We start from the raw sequence: 23,422 nt of genomic DNA, 5'->3' as shown, positions 1-23,422 counted from the left end.
AGTCTTAAGATTTCTTTCTCCACATATATATAAAAACAAATATACAGCTTTGACATGTTAAAAAATAAAGGAATGCCAAAACTCAGTTAAATTATATAATATTTAAGATGTATTAATTTGTAAGGGCTGCCATAATTAAATACCACAGAATCATGGCTTAAAAAGAGAAACGTTATTTTTTTACAGTTCTGGAGGCTAGAGGCCTGACTGAGATCAAGGTATCAGCAGATTTAATTTCTTCTGAAGCTTCTCTCCTTGGCTCAGGGATGTCAGCCTTCTTAATGGGTCCTCATGTGATCCTTCTTCTGTGCACATGCACCCCTGGTGTTTATTTGTGTACCCAAATTTGCTTTTCTTATAAAGACACTAGCTAGTTTTCTCAGGTAGGCACTTCAAGGGGCCCTCGGATCATCCCAGAGAGGTGCCTTTGAACTGCTAGAAACAGTTACTGTTCTGTTCAAGTCTTGATGCCAAGGTTGAGGGCTGGTTGAGAAGAGGGCTCAGAGGAGGCTGGCTGGAGTTTGGTCAAGGACAGAGTCTTTGTCACCCTCTGTCATTCTGTGATTGGGATTCTAGCCTGAGATCCCAAAGAAGAGAGAACATAGGACTCAGAGAGAGCTGATGGAACTAGAATTGGAAGCTTAGGTCCTCATTGTAAGAAGTCTTGAAGAACAGGCAAAGTGGCCAAACTTCTTTTAGTAGAAAGTAGGAGCTGTGAGATATATAGATAGGTAGGTAGGTAGGTAGGTAGGTAGATGCAAGAAAGAAAGGAAGGAAGGAACGAGAAAGAGTAGAAGAAAGGATGGAAGGAAGGAAGGAAAGAAAATGAGATGCCAGTGAAGACTTTTAGGTAGATAAACTGTCAGCCTAAACTGTATTACATTATTTGTGTCCCATCAAGTATTTTGAACTCTAGTCTTCATCTGTTAATTAGGTAGGCTAAAGTAATCTCCTGCTTTTAACGATAATACCTAAAAATCATTTCTCTTCATCATCTCTAGAGGAAACTGTTGGTAGCAGCTGATTTCAACCTCCCAGCGTGGTAAAATCTGCAGTAAGCTCTGTGGGAGAATTACTCTAAAAAAATTCTCTAAGAAAGTCCTTTCTCGATGAACAGCTGCATTTTGGGTGCCTGCCAAGAGAAGAATGAAAGGGGGTCATTAGGGATACTGTAGAAAAAAGTGTGTCACATGCTATTCTTGGAAATCTGTGGGACTTGTGGAAGAAGGGTCATTTGAGAGTTTAATAATCTCAGAGCTAATATATTTGGTAACATGCTATCGTAATTGTGCACTCTATGAGAAAGGTAACTAGGATTCACCCTCAGAGTGGTCATGTAGCAGGTTGTGTAAGCCAGAAGCATGTAAGTATCGAGAGCAGAATGAAAGCTCCACTAGGGGTCAAGGCCTTGGGCCTCAGACCACCCTCCGCTCCTTGGTAGTTTTGACCTTTCTGCAGCTGTGAAGCTGCACCCAGCCGTGTTTAGACTGCCCAAGGTATAAGCAAGTGGGCTGGAGGAAAGTATAAAGAAGTGGGAGATTACAAAGAGAGTTATGTTAGAATCACACACAGGAAAACACATTCTCTGAAGTGAGGAGAAAAGAATTAGGCTCCATGTGTCACTGAGGAAATGTGAGGTTTTTTTGGCACAATAAAAAAAATTTTACATAACTAAAATTTGTTCAATCCATGTAAATTCAATACTACCCAATTATTATCATGAGGAAATAATGTGAGAAAATAAACCTTTTCTGGGAAAGTATAAATGGGTAATTTCATTGAAAAATAAATTCTATTTTGTTGGAATGATTTTTAAAAATCATAAAAATGAAAACTGGGACTTTATGGTTAATATAATTAGGTATTTCACAGCCATGTCAGACTATTAGAATTGGTGTTCTTTCATTACATGTGACCATTGGTCTTAAAAACCCCATCCTGGGGCGCCTGGGTGGCGCAGTCGGTTAAGCGTCCGACTTCAGCCAGGTCACGATCTCGCGGTCCGTGAGTTCGAGCCCCGCGTCGGGCTCTGGGCTGATGGCTCGGAGCCTGGAGCCTGTTTCCCATTCTGTGTCTCCCTCTCTCTCTGCCCCTTCCCCCATTCATGCTCTGTCTCTCTCTGTCCCAAAAATAAATAAATGTTGAAAAAAAAAAAAAAACCCTATCCTTCTTAGAATTAGGATCCTTGTGTCAGAATATTGAAATCATATTCTCTTCCTGGAACTTATATTGATTTAAACCTCCCAGAGAAAAGACATCAAAAATGATAACAGCAAACATTTGGGAAGACTGAGCCTTCTAAAGTGGGATTTAAAGGAATGATTTGTTCTTATGAAAGCATATGTAAAACTGAATATACCAAAGAGATGCTTCACATTTCATAGCTCTGATGACAGGCAAAGAGTGCATGTGGGCAGTGAACATTTCTATGGCTATATTGCTGCTCTTGGTAAATATGAGCAGTTTAATTAAAAAAAAGAGATATGAAGCAATGATATCTTCATTATTAAAAACAAACCAACGAATGTTGACTTTTGGCTATGATTCTGGCTGGTTTTTGTTTTTGTTTTTGTTTTTATTGAGTTTCCAGGGACTGGGGACACTATGGTGAATGAGACACACGTATTCCTTGTTCTTGGGGAATGTAATCCTAATTTTCAAACTTACTGATGATAATTGATTGACCATCACTATGTACTTATCACTTTACATATTTTGTCTTGCTTATTCTTCACTACAACCCCATGACACAGATACTATTATTTTTCCTAATCATTCCAGTGATGAAACAAGCTTAGAAAGTTTCAGTAACTCAAATAAGGCACCCACCTAGAAATGGTATGGATAAAGTGCTTGTAACCACTGAGCAATACTACCTCCACAATCTGGTATCATCACAAATCAATTGATAAGTTGGAAAGCAGCAACTCACCATTTATTTTCAACCTTTGAGCCAAACCTAGGCAACTCTCTGGATTCTATCTTACGCTGCATGCATTAAAATACAGTGCTGTAAATCACTGAAGTGACATTTCTGATGTCAGTTACTAGATAGCATACTTCTTATCCTCCATGCATTGTTCTAATCCTGAATGTTCCATAACTAAAGTGGGGCTGAAAAGATGGATTTTGAACCAGGGCTCTTATCTTACTGATTGCAAGAGTAATACCCTAGATGGACCTACTGGTGGTGTTGACAGGATATTTAGCCCATTTCAAGAGCATGCCATTAGCTCAGGAGATCATAATGACTTTGGGTAATTGATCACTATCTCACTTAGTAATACCAGTAGCTGCATGTCAAATGAGAGCAGATTGCAGATGGGAGATATTTGGATAATCCTGTCTGATCCTTTAAATGTAGAGAATCCCTAGCTTCATTGCCACAATCCTATTAGAATTTCATTTTATTTCATCTGGAGCTCTTTGAATGGCAATTCCTTTACTGCATCCATAAGAGAATCATCTACACCTCGTGACTCTGTCTTCATATAAACTGTATTTTATTATAGAACAGAATGGAAACAGCTTCTGTTAGACTCTTGCCTCTCTCTCTCTCTCTCTCTGCTGTCCCCATTTCTGAAGCCGCAAGAGTCCCATAAAGATAAAATCCTGGACTAAATTCACACAGTCAGAAGGAAGTTCTGTCTTCCAGGCTTTGCTAGGTACACCTTCCATCAACAGGTTCTCTCTGAAGAGTTCACCTACACCCTACTCTATGTTAGTTAGGACTGTGGTTTTCAAACTTTAGCTTGCAGCAGAATCACCTTGGAGGCTTATTAACAAACACCAGAATTGCTGATTCAGTAGACCTGGAGTAGTACCAGAGAACTGGCACTTCCAGCAAGCTCCTAGGCAAAGCTTGTGATACAGCTGGAGATGTGTCTTAGGAAGGTATGTCTCATGTAACTGCTTACTAGTATTAAACAATTAATACCTGATAAGGTTTTATTTTGTTGAATGAATTAGAATGAAATTTAAGTTGCCTCTAAAATGTACATGAAGCCTGTCCTTCAGGTATACTTTGTACATTAGTAAAGAAGTTAATATTGTTATAGCCAGTGTATCTACAACTCCTATGGGCACAAGGCCCTACACCATATATTACATGGCTGAGCTCTTGGCCTTACCCACAACTCCTTGTCATTTGCTAACCATTGGCATCTGTAGGTTAGTAGATATAAGATCCTAGGATCAGTTGTCCCCAGGTGGGAATTCAACAGACTAGGGCTTTCCTATAGAGAAGAGTCAAATGTCAGACCATGGGAGATAACTTGAGAATAATCTGAATTGAATATCTGGATTCCCCTCTCCAAACTTTATCTGGAGCAAGTTATAGTCTCTGAGTTGCAACAAGATCCTCAATTCAGACTTTGCTTTGTTTTTATATCACAGTGAAATGAGTCTTAGCGCTTGTACAATCATTAGAACCTGCAAATTGAAAGCAGTGTTCGTATTTACAAGAGAATTAGTACTTTTTAGGTAAGTCCCAAAGTCATTTTCAGCATTATATATAGAGTAAAATTTGAACAGCTGCATTTGGAAGATGCTTCAGTCTGATCAGCCATCTGTTTTCCTAGATCTATTGGTCTCCCACTTCGTAAGATTTTATATTTTCCAAGACCAACTGTCTATTTAAATTGACGCTTATTATCAACATGCTTTGTAATTCCACAAAATATCAATTTTCTTTCTGCATGTTTCCCCTAATTTCAGGTTTTTACTATGGTCTTAAACATCTGTAAAACAAGTTCATAGTTCCATTTGAATTCAGGTTTATAGATTAAGGAGTTGAGTTGAAGGAGAGACGTTTAGGGTGTTTCCTGAGTTATTTTGAGCCATGCAAAGAAAATTCAGATTAATATATTGCACAAAAAAGAAAAGCTGTCCTTTTCTATAAGAAGAGATAGTATATATCTATAATTATTATTGCATTCTCTCCTAAGAAAATCATGACCACATTTGGCTTAGGATAATTCAAGCTATGTGAGTAAAAGTAGGATACAAATGCATCAATATATCTTTGAGTAACTGAAATAAAATTTAACAAAATGTGTTTGTTTTTCCTTATTTTTGCATAATTAGTGGAAGCAGAGGGCATCCTTAAGCTGAGAAACATTTATTAAATGGAGAAGGAAAATGTGGAATTAGGATGAAGAGGACAGAAAGAAGGCAAAAATGGGACATTTTTTAGAAAATAATTTGTCAATAAATAATTTAGTAAATTAAGTTAAATGTATTGAAATAGTGTGATACAACAAAAGCTGAAGTTTTAGTTTTCCATAGGTGGTCTTTGATATTAGTAAGGCTCCTTATAGAAAATTACTGAAAATATCCATTGCTAAGTGACTTGCACAGGAATGCTCTGATCCCACTTATAATTGTAGAAGGTATTTACGAACATGGTAGAAAGTTGAGAAAATGACCAGCACAGAGACTTTGGGCATGGTATATGTATGTGCGATAAGAGTGAGAGGGGTGTAGGAACTAGAAACCATGAGGAAGGAGTCAAAGCATAAGGCAGGTTGTTTGGGGCCTGAGGGGAGGAGTGTTATTGTCATTAAGTAATAAGCATCCAATCATAGAGGAGGTTGTCACAAAATCATATATCTTTGAAGTATTTAGTTAAGTTACAAATAAAGAATTTTATGGGGCACCTGGCTGGCTCAGTCAGTGGAGCATGTGATTCTTGGTCTCAGGTCATGAGTTTGAGCCCCACAATGGGTATAGAGATTACTTAAAAATAAAATCTTTAAGAAAAAAGAATTTTATGCTAGAGAGATTATATTACAATTGAATTAATTCATGTGGATTATCTTTCACAGGTACTCAGAAATACCACAAATTCTCATCTGAACGTAAAAGTTTGAGATGCTTCTTTTGGCAAGGGCATAGATTTAATCACTGCTTATGGCCCCCTTGTAGCTGAAAAAGAAAGGTTGGCCTGATTAGCAGTAAACTGGGTAGTGTGTGCATAACTGGATACATTTTAAAATTCTTTCCCCAGACTATCAATAAAGTACTGCTTCAGTATGCTGCGATTGTATCGAGTGATTTCAGTTCATACTGCGATAAGGAAAATGTGGTAAGTAAAACCCTGCTTTCATGTTATCCCGTTGAGATGTACTTTTTTAAACTAATAAGTAAGCAGGAGAAATTCCTGTTTTCTTTCTGTTTTCAAGGATAATAGGGAATAAGGGATCTCTAGAAACAGTTTGAAAACTTCTCTAGGAGTCCTGAACTGGTTACATTACAGAATCAGAGAAAGGTTAAGAGCATCTCAAGGTCAGCCAACTTGTGGTTTTCCATGATCATGAGGAACAAGATTCACATAAACAATTAAAAACCCACATAATCATAAAACATTAAACTAGGAATTAAAAAGTTGTTTAGATCGACACAAACAGAGTAGTTTGGCCTCCAGTACCAAAGTGAGTATAATTTATCTTTTGGTTTTCAAATAAATTGAGAAAGATAGTTAAAGTAAGAAATGATTCTGATTTCTACTCCAAGTTATTAACTTAGCCTTTTATTTTTTGGATGATTGAGAAAATCTTTATAAATTCAAACCAGCAATGCATCTTAATAAAAAGCACAAAGGGAAGTAAGATAAACTAAAGTGATTTAGAGGATAATCTGTGTTTATTCTATGGTGGAAGGTGAAATCTTTCCTATTCACCATATGTAATATTAGGAGAAATATATTGGCAACATTATAGGAATTTTTTTGAACACTGAAAAAATATATTACAAAAGTTAGTATTATATTTTTAAAGAGGAAAACCAGTCCACCCCCTTAAAAAATTAGTTCCCACTATCAGGCGAACCTAAAATAGAATTCCCACTGAAACCTCATTGATCTCTGGCTGACAGCTCATTAATATGTCAGTCTTAATGGTTCTTGAGGGTCCCAGAAGATACTTCTTTCTCTTAAATTTTTATGCTGCCTAGAAATTTTATGAAAATTCCCACATATCCAGCAGTGATTTCTAACTGCCATTGATTATAAATAATAGGCAAGATATTGATTTACTCAAGGCATATATTTATAATTAAATTTATAATGCATTTGAAATATATTATGATGAAAATCAAAAACAGTGCCAGGTAATTTCACTTGATCTTGGCCAAAAGGCCGAGAAGCGATAGTGCCAGGTATTTTCAGAAAAAAATTCTGATTATATTAGGATAGCCAGTTGAACATTTTGAAAGGTAGCTATGAATTACCAAGGATAATTCTTGTCATTCAGAACAGAAAATTAGCCTTAAGGACTCCTGCAGACTTTCACTGTATTATGAGGTAACGTTCTATAGTATATTTTATTTTTAGAAACATTGGAGAAAAAAATCATAAATCAATGTTTATTATTACTTGTATTTTGTCTGTATATTTTATACTTTTCAAAATCAAGTATTTATAAAGAAAGAGAATAAATACTCTTGCAAATATTACAGCACAAGAACTTTTTTCCTTAATGCTTTTCTTTCCTAGTTCCTGGTATCTTTTTTTTTTTTTTCAACGTTTTTTATTTATTTTTGGGACAGAGAGAGACAGAGCATGAATGGGGGAGGGGCAGAGAGAGAGAGGGAGACACAGAATCGGAAACAGGCTCCAGGCTCTGAGCCATCAGCCCAGAGCCCGACGCGGGGCTCGAACTCACGGACCGCGAGATCGTGACCTGGCTGAAGTCGGACGCTTAACCGACTGCGCCACCCAGGCGCCCCTAGTTCCTGGTATCTTAATAAGTCTTAGACTCTCATTCAAATGCCAAACATCATTTTCGCTTTTCCGTGAAAGAACGGCAATTACCTGCTTAGTTATGCTTTCAGCTGAGATAAATTGAAGAGGTTCATTTGTACATTTATGCATGTGCATAGAACTATTATAGGTTTCTTTCAATATCAAGAACATCATAAGTTGTTTTTTTCACCCCTCAGTATATTTATGCCCATATACCTATTTCTTCTGCAAATTGATCTAGAAACTTTTAAAGAGGGACATCCAGGAGCACCTCAGTGGCTTAGTTGAGTGTCTGACTCTTCATTTTTGTTCAGGTCATGATCCCAGGGTCTTGGAATCAAGCCCCGTGTCAGGCTCAGCACTGAGCATGGAGACTGCTTAAGATTCTTTCAATCTCTCTCTCTCTCTCCTTCTGCCCTCTTCCCTGCTTGCTCTCTGTCTCTCTCTCTCTCTAAAAAATAAAAAAAAAAAAAAAAAAAAATAGAGACATCCTTTAAGAGATAACCATAACATGCTTTCCCAGGGGTCAGAATTAAAGATGATAGTTAAAATGTTAGAATGTTAGATAGTTAAAATGACAGAATAATTTTTTCTAAATTTTTTTAAGTTAGAACTTTGTTTTAAATTGAAAATGGATCACAAGTTTTTTAATCTGTTGTCCCTGTACTCCAAAATACAGCAACACAACATATATAAATCAGAATTACTTTATTTTGAATATTTTTGAAAATCTTTTTCAGCTCAGAAACACCCTTGAAGTGATGTAGAAATGGCCATAGTCCCAACATAACTAACTTTCATATTCACTGTAGTTAAGGTTCCTAACTTTGTTCTAGATGAAATGCATTATGATATTTTTAGGGGAAAAGCCAAATTATATACAAATAAAAAGATTACAACTTGAACATAGGTTCTTTTATCTAACTAAACTCATCAACAAATGATACCTCTGAATTGGGTTAATGTTCCCTTTCCTGTACATGTTAGCTGTTTTGTTTTGTTTTCAGTGACCATAGAGGTGCTTAAAATAAAAGCTGTTTCCAGATTAGCTGTAAGTTAGATTCAGGTCTCAGTAGTGATTTGGTAAATTGATTCAATAAAATTGATAATTGGACATTTCAAAGTCAGAGAAAGCTTAATGAAAGAGGAGAGTCTCATTTATTTTTATCTCTCTCTGAATAACTGAATCTTTTTTTTTTTAATGTAGCCTTACCTGACGCCAATAGCAATCCATGCTAAGTGAGCACACAGTCCATTTTGTTTCTTAGTTGTTCTTTTCCATTGGAAATGGTCATATAAAAAGGCTTGGAGGTTGGTTTGTGCTCATACAACTATTACTAAAGTACTGTTATATGTGCCAAAAAAGATAAGCTTGAATGCCAATATCAAATAATCATAGAAGAGACCACCTAGTTAACTTAGACCCATGGGGAGCAGGGTGATACAACCTTTTACCCATCTAGTCTTCCTGCTTCTCAATAAGAGTCATGGTCTTTTTTTTTTTTTTTTTTGACCTTCATTTCCTCCCTGGTAAGATGGCCAGATTCAAGCCAAATCTTCCCCCTCTGCAATTTGAAAAAAAAAAAAAAAATGAAAGAAAGGAAGGGAAAAGAAAAGAAAAAAAAGAAAATCTCAATGACTCTGGCCCTAAGTGGAGATTCAGTTTGTTGCCTTAGGGTCAAGGTGCTGAATCCCCGAAAAATTTTGACTATGCATGTAGCGGAAAGGATAAGCCTAGATCAAGTGGCTCTCAGTCACAGCTGGGGATCAGAATCATTGGTGGAACATTGTGGTTCAGCTTACTGAACAGAATATATGGCACATGTATCTCAAATATCTGTGTTAGAGACATACAATTCTTATGTGACCAGAATCAAGGGAAGAGAATCAAAGTTTAAAATTGTTTTCATAAATTGAAGTTAGAATGTGGTCACTTTAAGAATCAAGTAGAAAGTTTTTCAAAGGTCAGTAATGTGGTTACAGCATTAATAAAATCTTTCCACTGAGGAGTGCTAACACCTCTCTGATGTCCTGTAAGTCCTTTATATGCGTCTAATTCTTTATTGGCTCATTTCCCAGTAACTTGGAAGATAGATCCACTTTCCTTTCTTTCACTGTTTTCCTCCCCCCAGTCAACTGGCTTTTCAGAATCAGTATGCGACAAATATTAAATTATTCTATAACTATTCTGAATTCTATTTTCCAATTATAAATTAACTCCTATTATTCTAAGGCCACATCTAGTCCTGTCACAGCGCCCTCCATCTTTATGTTATTGTATATTTCTGCCTCCCTGGAAACATGGAGTCAAAAACATTTTTAAACATATATTTTGTGTAAGGCTCTGTGTGGTACTTTGGGAGTAAGAAAAAGCAGAGGACACAGCAGTATGTACGGTGCATTTAAGGTCAGTGGGTGAGACAGTGAAAAGCAATATAAAGTTAAATAAAACAAATGTCAAGTGAGTGACAACAGGATATAGTGTGGGAAAGAGAAAGCTCAAATCTGGAATGATGGATATGATTCAAATAGGCAAAGAGGTGGAAGTGAAGAGGCCACATGCTAAGCCAAGTTGGAGTCTGGAAAGCACAGGTGTTTTGGGGGGAAAAGCTGCTTAGAGGGGAAAGTTACCTGCGGTAGACAGAGATGGGAAGGAAAACCCAATTTGGAGCCAGATAACTAAGGGCCTTGAATACCAATGTGTGGACTTTGTCTATAGCCAAAGAGGATCTATTAAAGGTGTCTTTTTTTTTTCTTTTTCCCCCTTGGATTTTTTTTTTAAACTTTTTTTTAACGTTTATTTTTGAGACAGACAGAGCATGAACGGGGGAGGGTCAGAGAGAGGGAGACACAGAATCTGAAACAGGCTCCAGGCTCTGAGCTGTCAGCACAGAGCCCGACGCGGGGCTCGAACTCATGGACCGCGAGATCATGACCTGAGCCGAAGTCGGCCGCTTAACCGGCTGAACCACCCAGGCACCCCTCCCCCTTGGATTTTTAAAATTCAGATGGTGATTTTGTTTTTTAAATGGCGAAATAATGGAAACGTTAAACTGATTATCTTTTTTTTTTTAGAGTGTCAGAATTTGAGAATAAGGTGTTTTTTTATTATTTATTTATTTTATTTTTTTATTTTTTTAATATGAAATTTATTGTCAAATTGGTTTCCATACAACACCCAGTGCTCATTCCAACAGGTGCCCTCCTCAATACCCATCACCCACCCTCTCTTCCTTCCCACCCTCCATCAACCCTTGGTTTGTTCTCAGTTTTTAAGAGTCTCTTATGGTTTGGCTCCCTCCCTCTCTAACCTTTTTTTTCCTTCCCCTCCCCCATGGTCTTCTGTTAAGTTTCTCAGGATCCACATAAGAGTGAAAACATACGGTATCTGTCTTTCTCTGTATGACTTATTTCACTTAGCATAACACTCTCCAGTTCCGTCCACATTGCTACAAAAGGCCATACTTCATTCTTTCTCATTGCCACGTAGTATTCCATTGGGTATATAAACCACAATTTCGATACCTTTTCTTAAAGTAAATCTTTAAAAGAGAATTTGGCTCAGTAATTAAGAGGAAAAGAGGGGCGCCTGGGTGGCGCAGTCAGTTAAGCGTCCGACTTCAGCCAGGTCACGATCTCTCGGTCAGTGAGTTCGAGCCCCGCGTCAGGTTCTGGGCTGATGGCTCAGAGCCTGGAGCCTGTTTCCGATTCTGTGTCTCCCTCTCTCTGCCCCTCCCCCGTTCATGCTCTGTCTCTCTCTGTCCCAAAAATAAATAAACGTTGAAAAAAAAATTAAAAAAAAAAGAGGAAAAGAAAGATTAGTAATTAAGTCCCCAATAGTTTATTGTCTGATATATTATTAAATTGCATTCCCCAAAGTGGTAATATTTCCCTCTTCCATTCTTGACTCTTAAGAAGTATAATCAAAATAGCAGAATTATTCTCTTTGCCAGATATAATACGACTTCAGTGATCATTGTATATTTATCACATTTAAGGTAAATTCATTCAATAATTTCATGTATAAAAGATTCTCACACCATCTTTTTTGTTGTTTGCTTTACTTCAAGCCCTGTATATTGATGAACAATATTCAACAATTGCGGGTCCAGCTGGAAAAAATGTTTGAATCCATGGGAGGGAAAGAGGTGGGTATATTTTTATGCCTGCATTTGCCAAATATCTATTTAGAGATCATTAGCAGCCCAGCTCTTTGCTATGGAAAGTGTCATAATCAAGTTTTTTTACATGGGTTAAGAACAGAAGAGGACATGGCTGGTAATCTAAAATATCATTAACAATAAGGTGACCATTATACACAACAGAATATTTGAGTGATGCATTAGAAGTGTGAATGGGAGGGGGGAGATGGTCAGTAGCCTTTTGTAGTGTGTATACAGAGAGAGTGCTATACACACAAATCTATATATGCTAATGATCTGTAAAATTCTACAAACTGCGGATTTTTTTTCACCATATTGCACAATGTCAACCTGATATCAATGTTTGCTCTGAAATGTGCTTTGTGGCCCTAGTGGTTTTGATGCATCAGTTTATTGTTCACATCTAAAAATCTGTCAAAATGTGTTGTGTGCTGTGTCTGTAATGTGTCGTGTCTTTGTCCAACATCTTTGACTTGCATTTCCCTGAGCAGAAGAAGGAAGGAGAAAGATTCTTTTATGAGGTTTGTGATAGTAAGCATCTTACCCTTTTCTGGCTGTTTCCCCCCAGACCTAAAGACCATCGCACTTCTTATTTACTCTCATTCGCTCATTTGGATCAAGCAGACAGTGAAATAGTAGTTGTGCACCTGCCTCCTGCTTTTGCCACGGTCTTTCCTTTCACACACCGACATGAGCATCCAGGGACTTGGGGACCAGAGTTGGTGCTGAGAGGGAAAGGTTCACGCAGCTGGCATTCTCCCACCACTCCCCTTCCCTAAAACAACCCCAAGGGCCACTAGAATGTAGAGATATTTCTGTTGAGGATTTTAGTTACAGTGTTCCTTATTGAGGTAAGGGTCAGAGATGTACGTGAAGCAAGTTTGGACTTCAAAGCAAAGATCCCTTTTATTTCTAAATGTACAAGGCTGAAAATGCTTCTTTTAACATTGGGCTTCTTCACATGTGATGTTGCTTTTAACCCCATGGAGACATCTGTACGTTTCCCTCCCTTTTTTTGCTATCTTAGACACTCAGTCTTTTGAAAACTGAACTTGCTGCTTAGCAGCCTACAAATCAGAAGCACTAGGATATGCATGCAGAGATGGAATAGTTCAAAAATGAACTCTGATTTTTAAACCACAGTATCAGTTTATTTTGTATAAAATAAGACTCCATTCCCTATCGTGTGTTAGTGCCTTTTGCACAGTATGAGGGCATCCATCTCGCTTTTGAATTATTTTGCTGAATTAGGTGAACACAAGCAATTGAGGATCGTAGCTGGAGACTGCCGTTTTAATTTTAGTGATGTTTATATTCAGAGTTTAAGTTCACTTACTGTTAGAAGCATTGTGAAGAAATGACTGATTTCTTGCGGGGGGGGGGGCGGAATTCTGTCGTCTTTTACTGAATTTTTAAGACCACATATCATGTAAGGATAAAGTTATATTTAAAATGCCATATTTCCAGGAATTTATCCTAATGCTACTTCTATTTCCTTACTATTCCATGGTTGGATTCTAATGTGAGTCATATACTGCTGACTGAATATTAACAAGACAGATCAGACCTGTACTTAAGGAAGCTATGTGGGCCAAGCCACGTGCTAACCAAAAATGTTATGGGGCACCTTGTACACCAAACAAGAATGGATTCTTTACTCCACATAAAATTGCCAATTTGAAATGTACCGGTTTCACATTATAAATTTAGCTACAACTCTATAGCTAAATCACACAACTCTTCTTACTGGAGAACATAATGAAGATGGAAATACTGAGGTTGGTGCCTTCTACCTTTATCACTCTTGCAAGGCCAGTTGCTAAACTCCTCATACATAATTTAAAGGGAAAAATCAATTAAGTGAATGGAATGAATATCTAGTTTCTAACAGTGTAATTTTTTAGGAGAACAGCATGGACCCTAGTTCTTTTCTTTTCCTGCATTTAAATATCATTCATCCCTTCCCTCCCTCTCCTTATCATCTTTTGATATTCTGTCTCCTTTCTAAGAACAATTTCTTATTATCTTATTATTTTCCATTTTCACCTCATCATCTGTTACAAAAAAAAAAAAAAACTGTTAGCATTGCCATTGGTATTGATGAGATGTCAGGAGGGAGCAAGACCTCAACCCAAGTGTGGGTGTAACATTCAGCCTCCAGAGAGAAAGGAGAGAAAGAATCGTCATTCTGCAGATTTATGTTAGAGTTGCTAGTTGCTACACTCAGCCTCCTTTGGGCACCAGAATCTCAAAATTATGGGCAGAGCCCTTCCAATCCAGTTAGCTACATAGGGCACTATCTAAATGGGCTCCTTAACTTGGAGCTGTTATAAAGATAAAGAGGATTTTATTGAGAATGACAATTTACCCTTCACATTGAGAAGTTTATACAGCACTTAATATGTGCATGCTCAGTGGCCTTTAAAGGTAATGCATTGTGTACTGACGCCAGTCTTCCTCTCACAGTGGAACTGGTCATAACACCGGGACTGGTCTTGCTAAGGGAAGCTTCCCTGTCTAGTTTTTCTTTTAAGGAGTTTCTTATAGTTTGTCCCCTACCACCTGTGCTAGGATGTGCACTTCTTGCTACAAAAACTCTTAATTAGCAAATGATTAATGATGGTGCACTTGCTTAAAATGGTTTACTCTGTGTTCATTAGCTGGCTCCTAGCAGCGGCATGGCTTGCGTCTCATACCGTCTGCAAAGTGCCCGCCGCCCGCACGCCCTGCTGCATGATGCTGCAGCTCTCTGCCGCTTTAGCCCCACCACTGTAGGGGCAGCGCAGCTGCTCTCTCTGTCCAGGATCAGCCTCTTTTCCCTCTGGAGATGGAAATAATGTTTAAAACCTTTTTCTAGGTGTAAAAAAACATTGGCTTAATGGAGTCCCAGTTTGAAACATGACCTGACATTCTGACAGTCTTGGCATGATGCTGTTGTCAGTGGCTCCAAAAGCAGTCCTTGTGTAGACACCATTACTGCCTGCCCGCACGATACCCCAGAGACCATGTGGGCACATCGGGTTTTTTTTTTTTCCTAGTGCCCTACTTAGAAAGAAAAAGAAAAGCAAACCGCTAAATTTTTTCTCCTCTATTGTGACTTTCTGACATGCTTCCTTGCATAAAAATTAAGAGCATGTTTTGGCATAACATCTTTGTGATTACTGTAGAGAATATGAAAAATATAGTAACTCACACAAGACATGAAGCAAACGTAACCTTAAGAATGAGGCCCAGAGTCTGTTTTCTTTTTAATAAAGCATGCCATGTGATTCTTTCATGTGCATATTGTTTTGGGACACACTATACTAAAATAGAGTAGCCAACCCGCAGTATGGATTGACTTGAGCTAGAAGTTAAATTATGTGCACCACAATCCCCATACTGCATTATCGGTCCCTTTGTAACACAGTAACAGCAAAATGATTATCAGAATGTCAGGTACTTATTTTCATTATTGGTGAATGATCATTTTATTATTCTCTAATAGCTGAAATACCTCAAAAGAAAAACACATATACTTTGGTTTACATTATTTTAATAGCTTAATTATTTTATGAGTATAACTCAGCTCAGAGCAATTTGAAATAAATACAGACCCTGTATTTATTTTTTCATAAAAATATATTGCCCTCACCTACAAAAAGGACTCGGTTGCATTTCCTTGCCCTGCAGTCTAATTTGTATAAATACATGAAAAAGAAAATCAGATGATCTGAAATTTCATTTCATTTCAGGAAGCCATAAGATATGGGTTATGAAACTCTGGAGAACTTGTAGTAATTGATTTAGAAAATTATGACTGTGCTGTGTAAGCAGAAGAGGCATTACTCCTTCATGATATTGCATTGGTGCAATTGTCCGGAGTGGTAGAATCCATAATTATCCATAAGCCTGCTAACTTACTGACAGTACTTCAGATGCTAGAAGTCAGCCATCATTAAGAGAGGGGAATAAAGGCATTTGTTTCCTTAGCTATATTCTCTTACTCTGCTGGCCACAAAGCAGACTAATTAGATACATTGGTAATATTTTCATTGCTACATCTCAAAAATAACTGAATCTCTTGACTCATTTCACTGTGGTAAACTTTCCTGAACAGGGCCATGGAATCTGAAACATAACGCCACCTATCCTAAACATGTGTGTATTTTAATGAGCAATGTAACTATTCTTTTGTTTCAGGAAAGCCTTATCTATATCCTTTTCCACTGTTTAATGATGAATTTGATGAGTTAGAAACTGCATCTGACTCAAAGTATAATGCATGTCGCTGATTGAAATTCACTGTAAAACCGATTAGCTGTAAGGACTTAGTCTTCAGCTAAGCAAATCCCCACCAGAGAGGACGGAAATTAACCCCTATCATATTTTACTTAGCATTATCCTTTCAAAATTATACTTGCTGGCAACAGGGGATTGAATAGCACTGCTTTAAAGGAAATAATGCTTCACACTAGTACTTCTGTAACTTCAGCATGCATCAGAACTACCTGGGTAGCTGGTTAAAACACACGTTGCTGAATTCCATCCCCAGACTTTTTGATTCTGAAGGTCTTGGGTGGAGCCTGATGACCTGCATTCCTAACAGATTCCCAGCTGATGCTAATGCTTCTGCTCAGGGGACCACATTTTGAGAATTATGGCTCTGTGCTCTTAGAACAGCAACCAAGTAATTAGGAAATGGCTCAGAGCCTCCTTTGCCTTATCTGTGCCACACACCTCACTGACCTACTTAATATGTTTTGAATCTGGAGAACACAGAGGACTCGACATGTTGGAATGGATCCAGACACAGCATGCAATGGTACAGGCAAATGTTTGTATTAAGGAATGCAGTGATCCAAAAACATAGGTGACCAATTTGCAATAATAAACAAATACTCAGAATTTTTTAAAACATTCTAGACTTTATGCTTACATTTTATATGTAACCCTATCGAAAGGTGTGGTTGTACGGAGGCTAAGCTTTATGTTCAGGTTTCTGATGTGTCTCACCTTTTGTCCTTAATGTAAATAGAGATACCACTCACTAGTTAATACATTAGTGAGAATCGGTGTACTGTTTTCATCTCTTTTCCAGCCATTACAAAGTAAATTATAAAATATGTATCAGACGTCTTAGATAGTAAAATAAACAATTTACATTAGTCATCTCTTCCTTTTAGTTCTAAAATTGTTTTCTAAAGCAATTTGCAAAGATTTTTTTTTCTATTTGGTAGAAGGGTCTATTGTTGCCACTTATAGTTACTGAATCTGTAGGGCAGTAGTTGAGACAGGAAGTTTATTAGTGAAGTCAGAACAATTAAAAGTAATAAAGTTTGGGAGTGGAACCTCCTCCCCAACACTTTGCAAATGTGAAAATATCCTTTAAATGAAAGCTGTAATTGTTAAATCTTGCAACAATTAAAAAGAATAAAGTGAAACTTCTAGTCTGTTCATGTGTAAATAGAGCTCCAAGGTGGGATGTCATTTGGCTGAATTCGGTAAAAGCAAGCAGCTATTTTCAGTGTTATGGCAGCAGATAACAAGGGGAACTGAATGTTTGAAGTAGTGGCCTTTTATTTTGGTGGCATGCAGCTCTTGCCTGCTTTCTTTCTCCTCTGAACCATCTCTATGATTGCAGTTAACAAATTGGACTTAATAGAAAATTAAAAGACTAATGAGGGCCAGCGGGGCAAATTGCATTGAGGTGATTTAGTAAGTATGATTAAGAATCTAGCACTGCTACCAAGTAAAATTCAGCTAACTGCTAAGCTTGTGAAATGAAGAAAAGGTGCCATCTATTAGGCTGAGAAGTTTCTGGGTGGGTGACCCATGTCAGGATGAAATAAAAACTCAGGCGGGTACTGCCTGTTAACCTCATTCCCCAGAGCATTCCCAAGAAATCATAGGGTCGCCTCTGTGCCATCAAGTCTTTATTTAAACTAACCTGTCTCTGAACCTTAAGAGAACTTGAGAGAGAATTCAAGCCACAGCCAGGAGGGAGAAAAAAAATAGAGCTTAACTGCCAGTTTCTATAATAGACCTATTTTATTGTCTTGTGATCCTCTTTGTTTATGCTTGCCTTCACAACCCATAAATCAATGCAAACTAGGAAAATTTACTTCTCTAACCCAGCCAATCCCCCTTCTTCTCCTACTTGATTGAAAGGGACCTCAGGCACTTCATGCAAATGGCTCACTGAGGGAATTCTGTCTCCGTGGACTGATGTTCAACAGGTACTCCGTTCAGTTGATTGAACAGACTGTGTTCACAGTGCCTAATGGGTGAATGGATTCCCTAATGTGAGTAGCAGAATGGGAAAGAGAGTGAAACAGGGCAAAAAGGCATTTTTTATAGAATAAATTCTGAACATAAATTTTGTGCCTCCTTTCTTCTCCTGACTTAATCTTACTCTGTCCATATTCATGGTTAGTCAGCCAATAGATGGAGCTAATAAACCCAATGTTCCTTCTCAATCAAGTTATTGTACTTGTTTAATTTTTAATGAGCATTTGCAGAAGAGAATTTCTTTAAAAAAATATGGCTTCTTAGACTGCTGCTTCTCAGTCCTCATATGTCCCCAAAATATATCATGAAGCATGGCACATTGTCCACGCCTTGGTTTTTCCACTTGTAAAAGGGAATTGTACTATATGGCTTCTGAAGTTCATTCTAGTTCTAAAATTCTGCAGTTATAAGGACACTTGTTATAAACCCATGGAGTAGAGGTTTAGTCTATGTGTTGTAGGTGAAGAGGAAAAAAAATGTTTAAGAGAAAAGAATGGATCTTGTCACTCATATGAGGTCTGAAGGTATCATTTTTTCTTAAACGTACAGGGATAAAGGAAAGGCTTTTTTCCCCTTCAGTTGTCTAGGCTGAAGAACCTAACTTAACATATCTCAAAGGCATTCAGTTGATTTGAAGCACAATGACAGTTGGATTTACTGCATACTCTCTAATTAGGATGCGAGACAGCTACTGATGTTCAACTTTCGAAGCGAAGAAGTTAGAGGCATGAATTTATATAACTAATGATACTCTAGCATAACAGTTCATGCAAATCTGAATGGCATAAAGAAAATGTCATTGTCTATCTCTTAAAATGGTCTTATAAGTTCTTGGGGAGCTTCTTTCCTAACAGGAATAAAAAAGGAAACAAAAGACAGTGTAGCATTGGTGGACCTGGGGCACAATTCTTTTTCCTTCCTTCCTTCCTTCCTTCCTTCCTTCCTTCCTTCCTTCCTTCCTTCCTTCCTTCCTTCCTCTTTCTTTCTTTCTTTCTTTCTTTCTTTCTTTCTTTCTTTCTTTCTTTTTTCTTTTTTTTCAATACAGAACACCATACATGTTTTTAAATTTCACACAGCATTCCACAATACCCATGCTGAATACCATAGCTCAGCAAGGTGATTTAGGACATTCCAAGGAGAGTAATTTCCTGCTGGGTTCAGTAAGGAATGTTCAGTGATTTCTCAATCATATATTTTAAGTTGAGCTAGCCATTTTAGGATGTATAAATTCTGGCCAAATAGGAGGGTTGGGGAGAAATGATATTTAACAACAACAACAAAAAAAAACATAGCCCAGATAAGATTGTGATAAATTACTTGAAGCACTTGCCTTGTTGAAGCCAACTAGTGGGGCCAGCAGATTTGGTCTTTATTATAACCACTCTAGGAATAGTTAGGAGGATGGAATAAAAGAGAAAACAAGAACACAATGTGGAAATGATTGCATTCGAGTCTACATAAGGATAATTCTGCATCAAAAATTGAAGAGGATAGGACAGATGGAGAAAATATTTGAGATGTTATCAGTCATATTTGGTATCCAAGTGAATATGGGAAGGTAGAAGGCAAAGAAGGGTCAAAGATGATTTTCGCATTTCTGCCTTAATGGTATGGTATCAATAAAATTTGAGACATAAGTTAAGGATGGACAGGTAATACGTTCATTTTTGATATGCTGACATTTAAGTCATCCAAGTAGAAAAGGCCAAATAGGTATGTGGGAATGTAGACATGATGCTCAGGCATCCTGTTAAAGCTGTAGGTAGAGATTTGGGGGGTTGTTAACACAGGCGTGGGAATTGAAGACATAGGCATGGATGTGATTGCTCAAGAGAGATTGAGTAGGAAAAAAAAAAGGAGACGAGGAAGGGAGAATTGAAGGACACTTATTTCTAAGGAGTATATAGAGGAAGAAAAGTCATCAAAAGAGAGACAAATGATAGGCAGAAAAATAGGAGAGCTAAGAGAAGGTAGTCTCTAGAGAAATAAGGAAAAAGAGCTTGAGAAAGCAAGAGTGAATGCAGGCTGAGTAGGCTGAATAGTCATTGGAGATCACTATTAAGAAACCACTGGTGATGTACACATGAACATTTCAGTGGAGCGTCGAGAGCAGAAGCTACACTAGAGGAGATCAATATTTAAGAAATAAGGAAGCTATAAGTTTTACATTTATGCTGTGAACAGTTTGATGGTCAAGAGAAGAGAAGATATTAGCAAGCTATCAATGAGAAGCTAGTACTAAATAAGTTGGTCTTTGTATTCTATTTTTTATTTTAACAAAGTGTTGTTTGAGTACATTTATAGAATGGGGTCATGAAGATAATGATGAAGGGGAATGAAGACAGAAAGGGATATTTGAGCAGAATCCAAAACAAGGAACCAAGAGCTCAAGTTGAACTGTTTTCCTTGGAAATGAAGCTTGCTTGCTTTCTTTCTTTCTTTCTTTCTTTCTTTCTTTCTTTCTTTCTTTCTTTTCATAGATATAGTGATGGTGTTTGCATTTATTAAAAGATTGTTCTGGGGCGCCTGGGTGGCGCAGTCGGTTAAGCGTCCGACTTCAGCCAGGTCACGATCTCGCAGTCCGTGAGTTCGAGCCCCGCGTCAGGCTCTGGGCTGATGGCTCGGAGCCTGGAGCCTGTTTCCGATTCTGTGTCTCCCTCTCTCTCTGCCCCTCCCCAGTTCATGCTCTGTCTCTCTCTGTCCCAAAAATAAATAAACGTTGAAGAAAAAAAAAAAAAAAGATTGTTCTGAAAAAACCTTCAGGACATGAAACCCACCAGTCCAATGACCAAAATTTGGGACCTGTGTAGATGAAGGCCAGGGACTGATCATCCTCCCTGATCTGCACTTGTTTAGATAAGCAAATAATGGAACTCTAACACTGATGAGTTGAACAGGAGGAAAAACAGCCTAGTAATGTGTATACAACAGAAAGGAGATGAGGTAGTATTGAACACTGGGGAACAGGAATATAATTCACACAAAATTTCTTCCTGCACAGCCTTAAGTCTTTTAAAGAGTTTGTATTGAGCTGTTGAAAGAGTTTAAAGCCACTTTCCAACTGACTAGTTCTATCTCCAGCAACAGCTTGATGGTTGGATTAACCATTCCTGTTTTAAGAGGCTGAAATAACATAGATTCCCTTCACATTCCTTGGGGAAATAATGTGTGCTGGTAAAACACAAACAAACCAAAACATGCAGAGTGGGTATGGTAACCATATTTTTGGAACTAAACAAATATCAGGACATAATCTGATAACGGGCTGACAGTGAGACAAAAATTTGAAATCAGGACTAAGTTTGTAACTCCAGAATATATGGTTGCTAAGGAATGAAAGATTTCAAATGCAAAAGTATTCTATTAATAGTCAATGCAAATTATCACTCCAAGGAGAAGGAGCACTCTGGGTATCCAGATTTCCTTTGAGGGATAATTTCCATGCTTCTTTCTGCCCTCACCTCCTTCCTCAAATATTTGGTAAATGCCTAGGCATACAGGGACAGACACTCAGGGTGGACAGTTAACTAAGACAGAAATCAGTGGAAGAGATAGATTAATAAGAGAACAATTAGAAGAAAGATTTGTACAGATGTTGTAGTAAACCGCATAGGTAGTGCAGGAGTTAGAGCTACTAACAGCACAGGGCCGGCAGCATGGAGGGCAAGAATTGCTAAAGTAAGTGATGGATGCATTGTCTTTTAAAGGAAAAGCAGAAGTGGGCCTTAGGGAAGAAGAACTTAGCAGATAGCTTGCATGCTGGCTCTCTCTTCCAGACAAGTCTTTTTTATTATCACAGCTCAGTGGTGTAAAATATGTCAGTGGTGTGAAATCTCAAGAGAGTACCTATGTATGACGATAGTTCATTCTGACCATTAGAAAATCATACCCTTCCAGCCTTGATTTTGGAATTCTAAAACCTATCACGGAGTGTGGATAAAATCTGTTTCAAAAGCTTTACTATAAATTCAGAATTTTACTCTGTATATTTAAATTCTCATTGAGTATATTCCTCTTTACATGGAGGCATTTATTTTTTATTTTTTGCCAGCCAAGTTGTTTACATACACACGCTAATTCAGTTTGTAATTTTTAAAAAATTTTTAAAATGTTTTTATTTATTTTTGAGAGAGACAGAGATAGGGTGCCAGCTGGGGAGGGGTAGAGAAAGATGGAGACACAGAATCTGAAGCAGGTTCCAGGCTCTGAGCCATCAGCACAGAGCCTGACCTGGGGCTCGAACTCATGAACTGTGAGATCATGACCTGAGCCGAAGTCAGATGCTCAACTGACTAAGCCACTCAGGCACCCCTCAGTTTGTAATTTAAAATAAATTTATTAACTGTGACTTTTGAATGCTTGTTTTTTTTCCTTTTAATAATAACTCTAAATAATGATATAAAAATGCAAGTTGATATTTGATATTACATTTAGAACAAGTCTAAGTTTTAAATCTTTGGGAAAAAGATTTAAATCAGGTAGTCTTTCACCTTTCCAAAGTAGCCAATAATTTGTAAAACGTGCTGTCGGTAATATAGGCAATGAAGTCTAAAAGCCCAAGTTATTGTTTCTTACAAACTTAAGGAAGTTTGTAGTAGTAAGGAAAATTTCTTCTATATGTACGAATAAAGAAATGCAGAACTCAAGAACTGGTTAATTTGCTGCCTAAAGGGATTGTTTTATAACTAGATGAGTATGATATTTATAATCATTATTATTGCAAAAGACCTGCAATTCGGCCTCATAATTACTGCTTCTGTTTTAATGTTATAATGGTATGATTTTGATCAGATGAACAACATGTACTTAACTGAAATTATAATTTTTTTTTTTTTTGCCTGGTTCCATGACAGAGGCGTTAGTTTGCACCCACTTGGAAACTTAAGCTTCTATGAGGAAATGAAAACTGTCATCCAATGTTTAAATTGCTATAGATTTGACAGGTTCACAGTTTCAAGCCAAAGCCAACTATTTGATAGAAATCTCCATTCACAAAATACCAAAGGTAGACTAAAATAATTTATGGGAAAATAGCATAATTTCATCCAACTGATCTAACCATTTTTATATGACTTTAAAGTCATTATCTTAACAGGTGAAAAAAACCTCAATGTGTATATTAAACTAATTTGAAAACAAAATACACATTTTAAATAAGAAGCAATCCCAGGGTGCCCTGGTGGCTCAGTCGGTTAAGCATCTGACTATTGGTTTCAGCTCAGGTCATGATTTCACAGGTTCCTGAGTT

General features: G+C 37.5%; 1 protein-coding gene across 1 annotated transcript in view; it reads left to right on the top strand.

Moving 5' to 3' along the window:
• The window catches only part of UNC13C (unc-13 homolog C), a 613,702-nt gene that overhangs the window by 486,782 nt on the left and 103,498 nt on the right, over positions 1–23,422 (top strand). Inside the window, exons 26-27 of the mRNA XM_032593636.1 lie at positions 6,008–6,085; positions 11,812–11,889. Of these exons, the coding sequence (XP_032449527.1) occupies positions 6,008–6,085; positions 11,812–11,889 (156 nt within the window). The remainder of the gene's footprint in view (positions 1–6,007; positions 6,086–11,811; positions 11,890–23,422) is intronic.

Source organism: Lynx canadensis, chromosome B3 (assembly GCF_007474595.2).
Source record: "Lynx canadensis isolate LIC74 chromosome B3, mLynCan4.pri.v2, whole genome shotgun sequence".
NCBI classification, from domain to species: Eukaryota; Metazoa; Chordata; class Mammalia; order Carnivora; family Felidae; genus Lynx; species Lynx canadensis.
The sequence above is the reverse complement of the archived record's forward strand: the minus strand, read 5'-3'. Positions and strand labels throughout refer to the sequence as shown.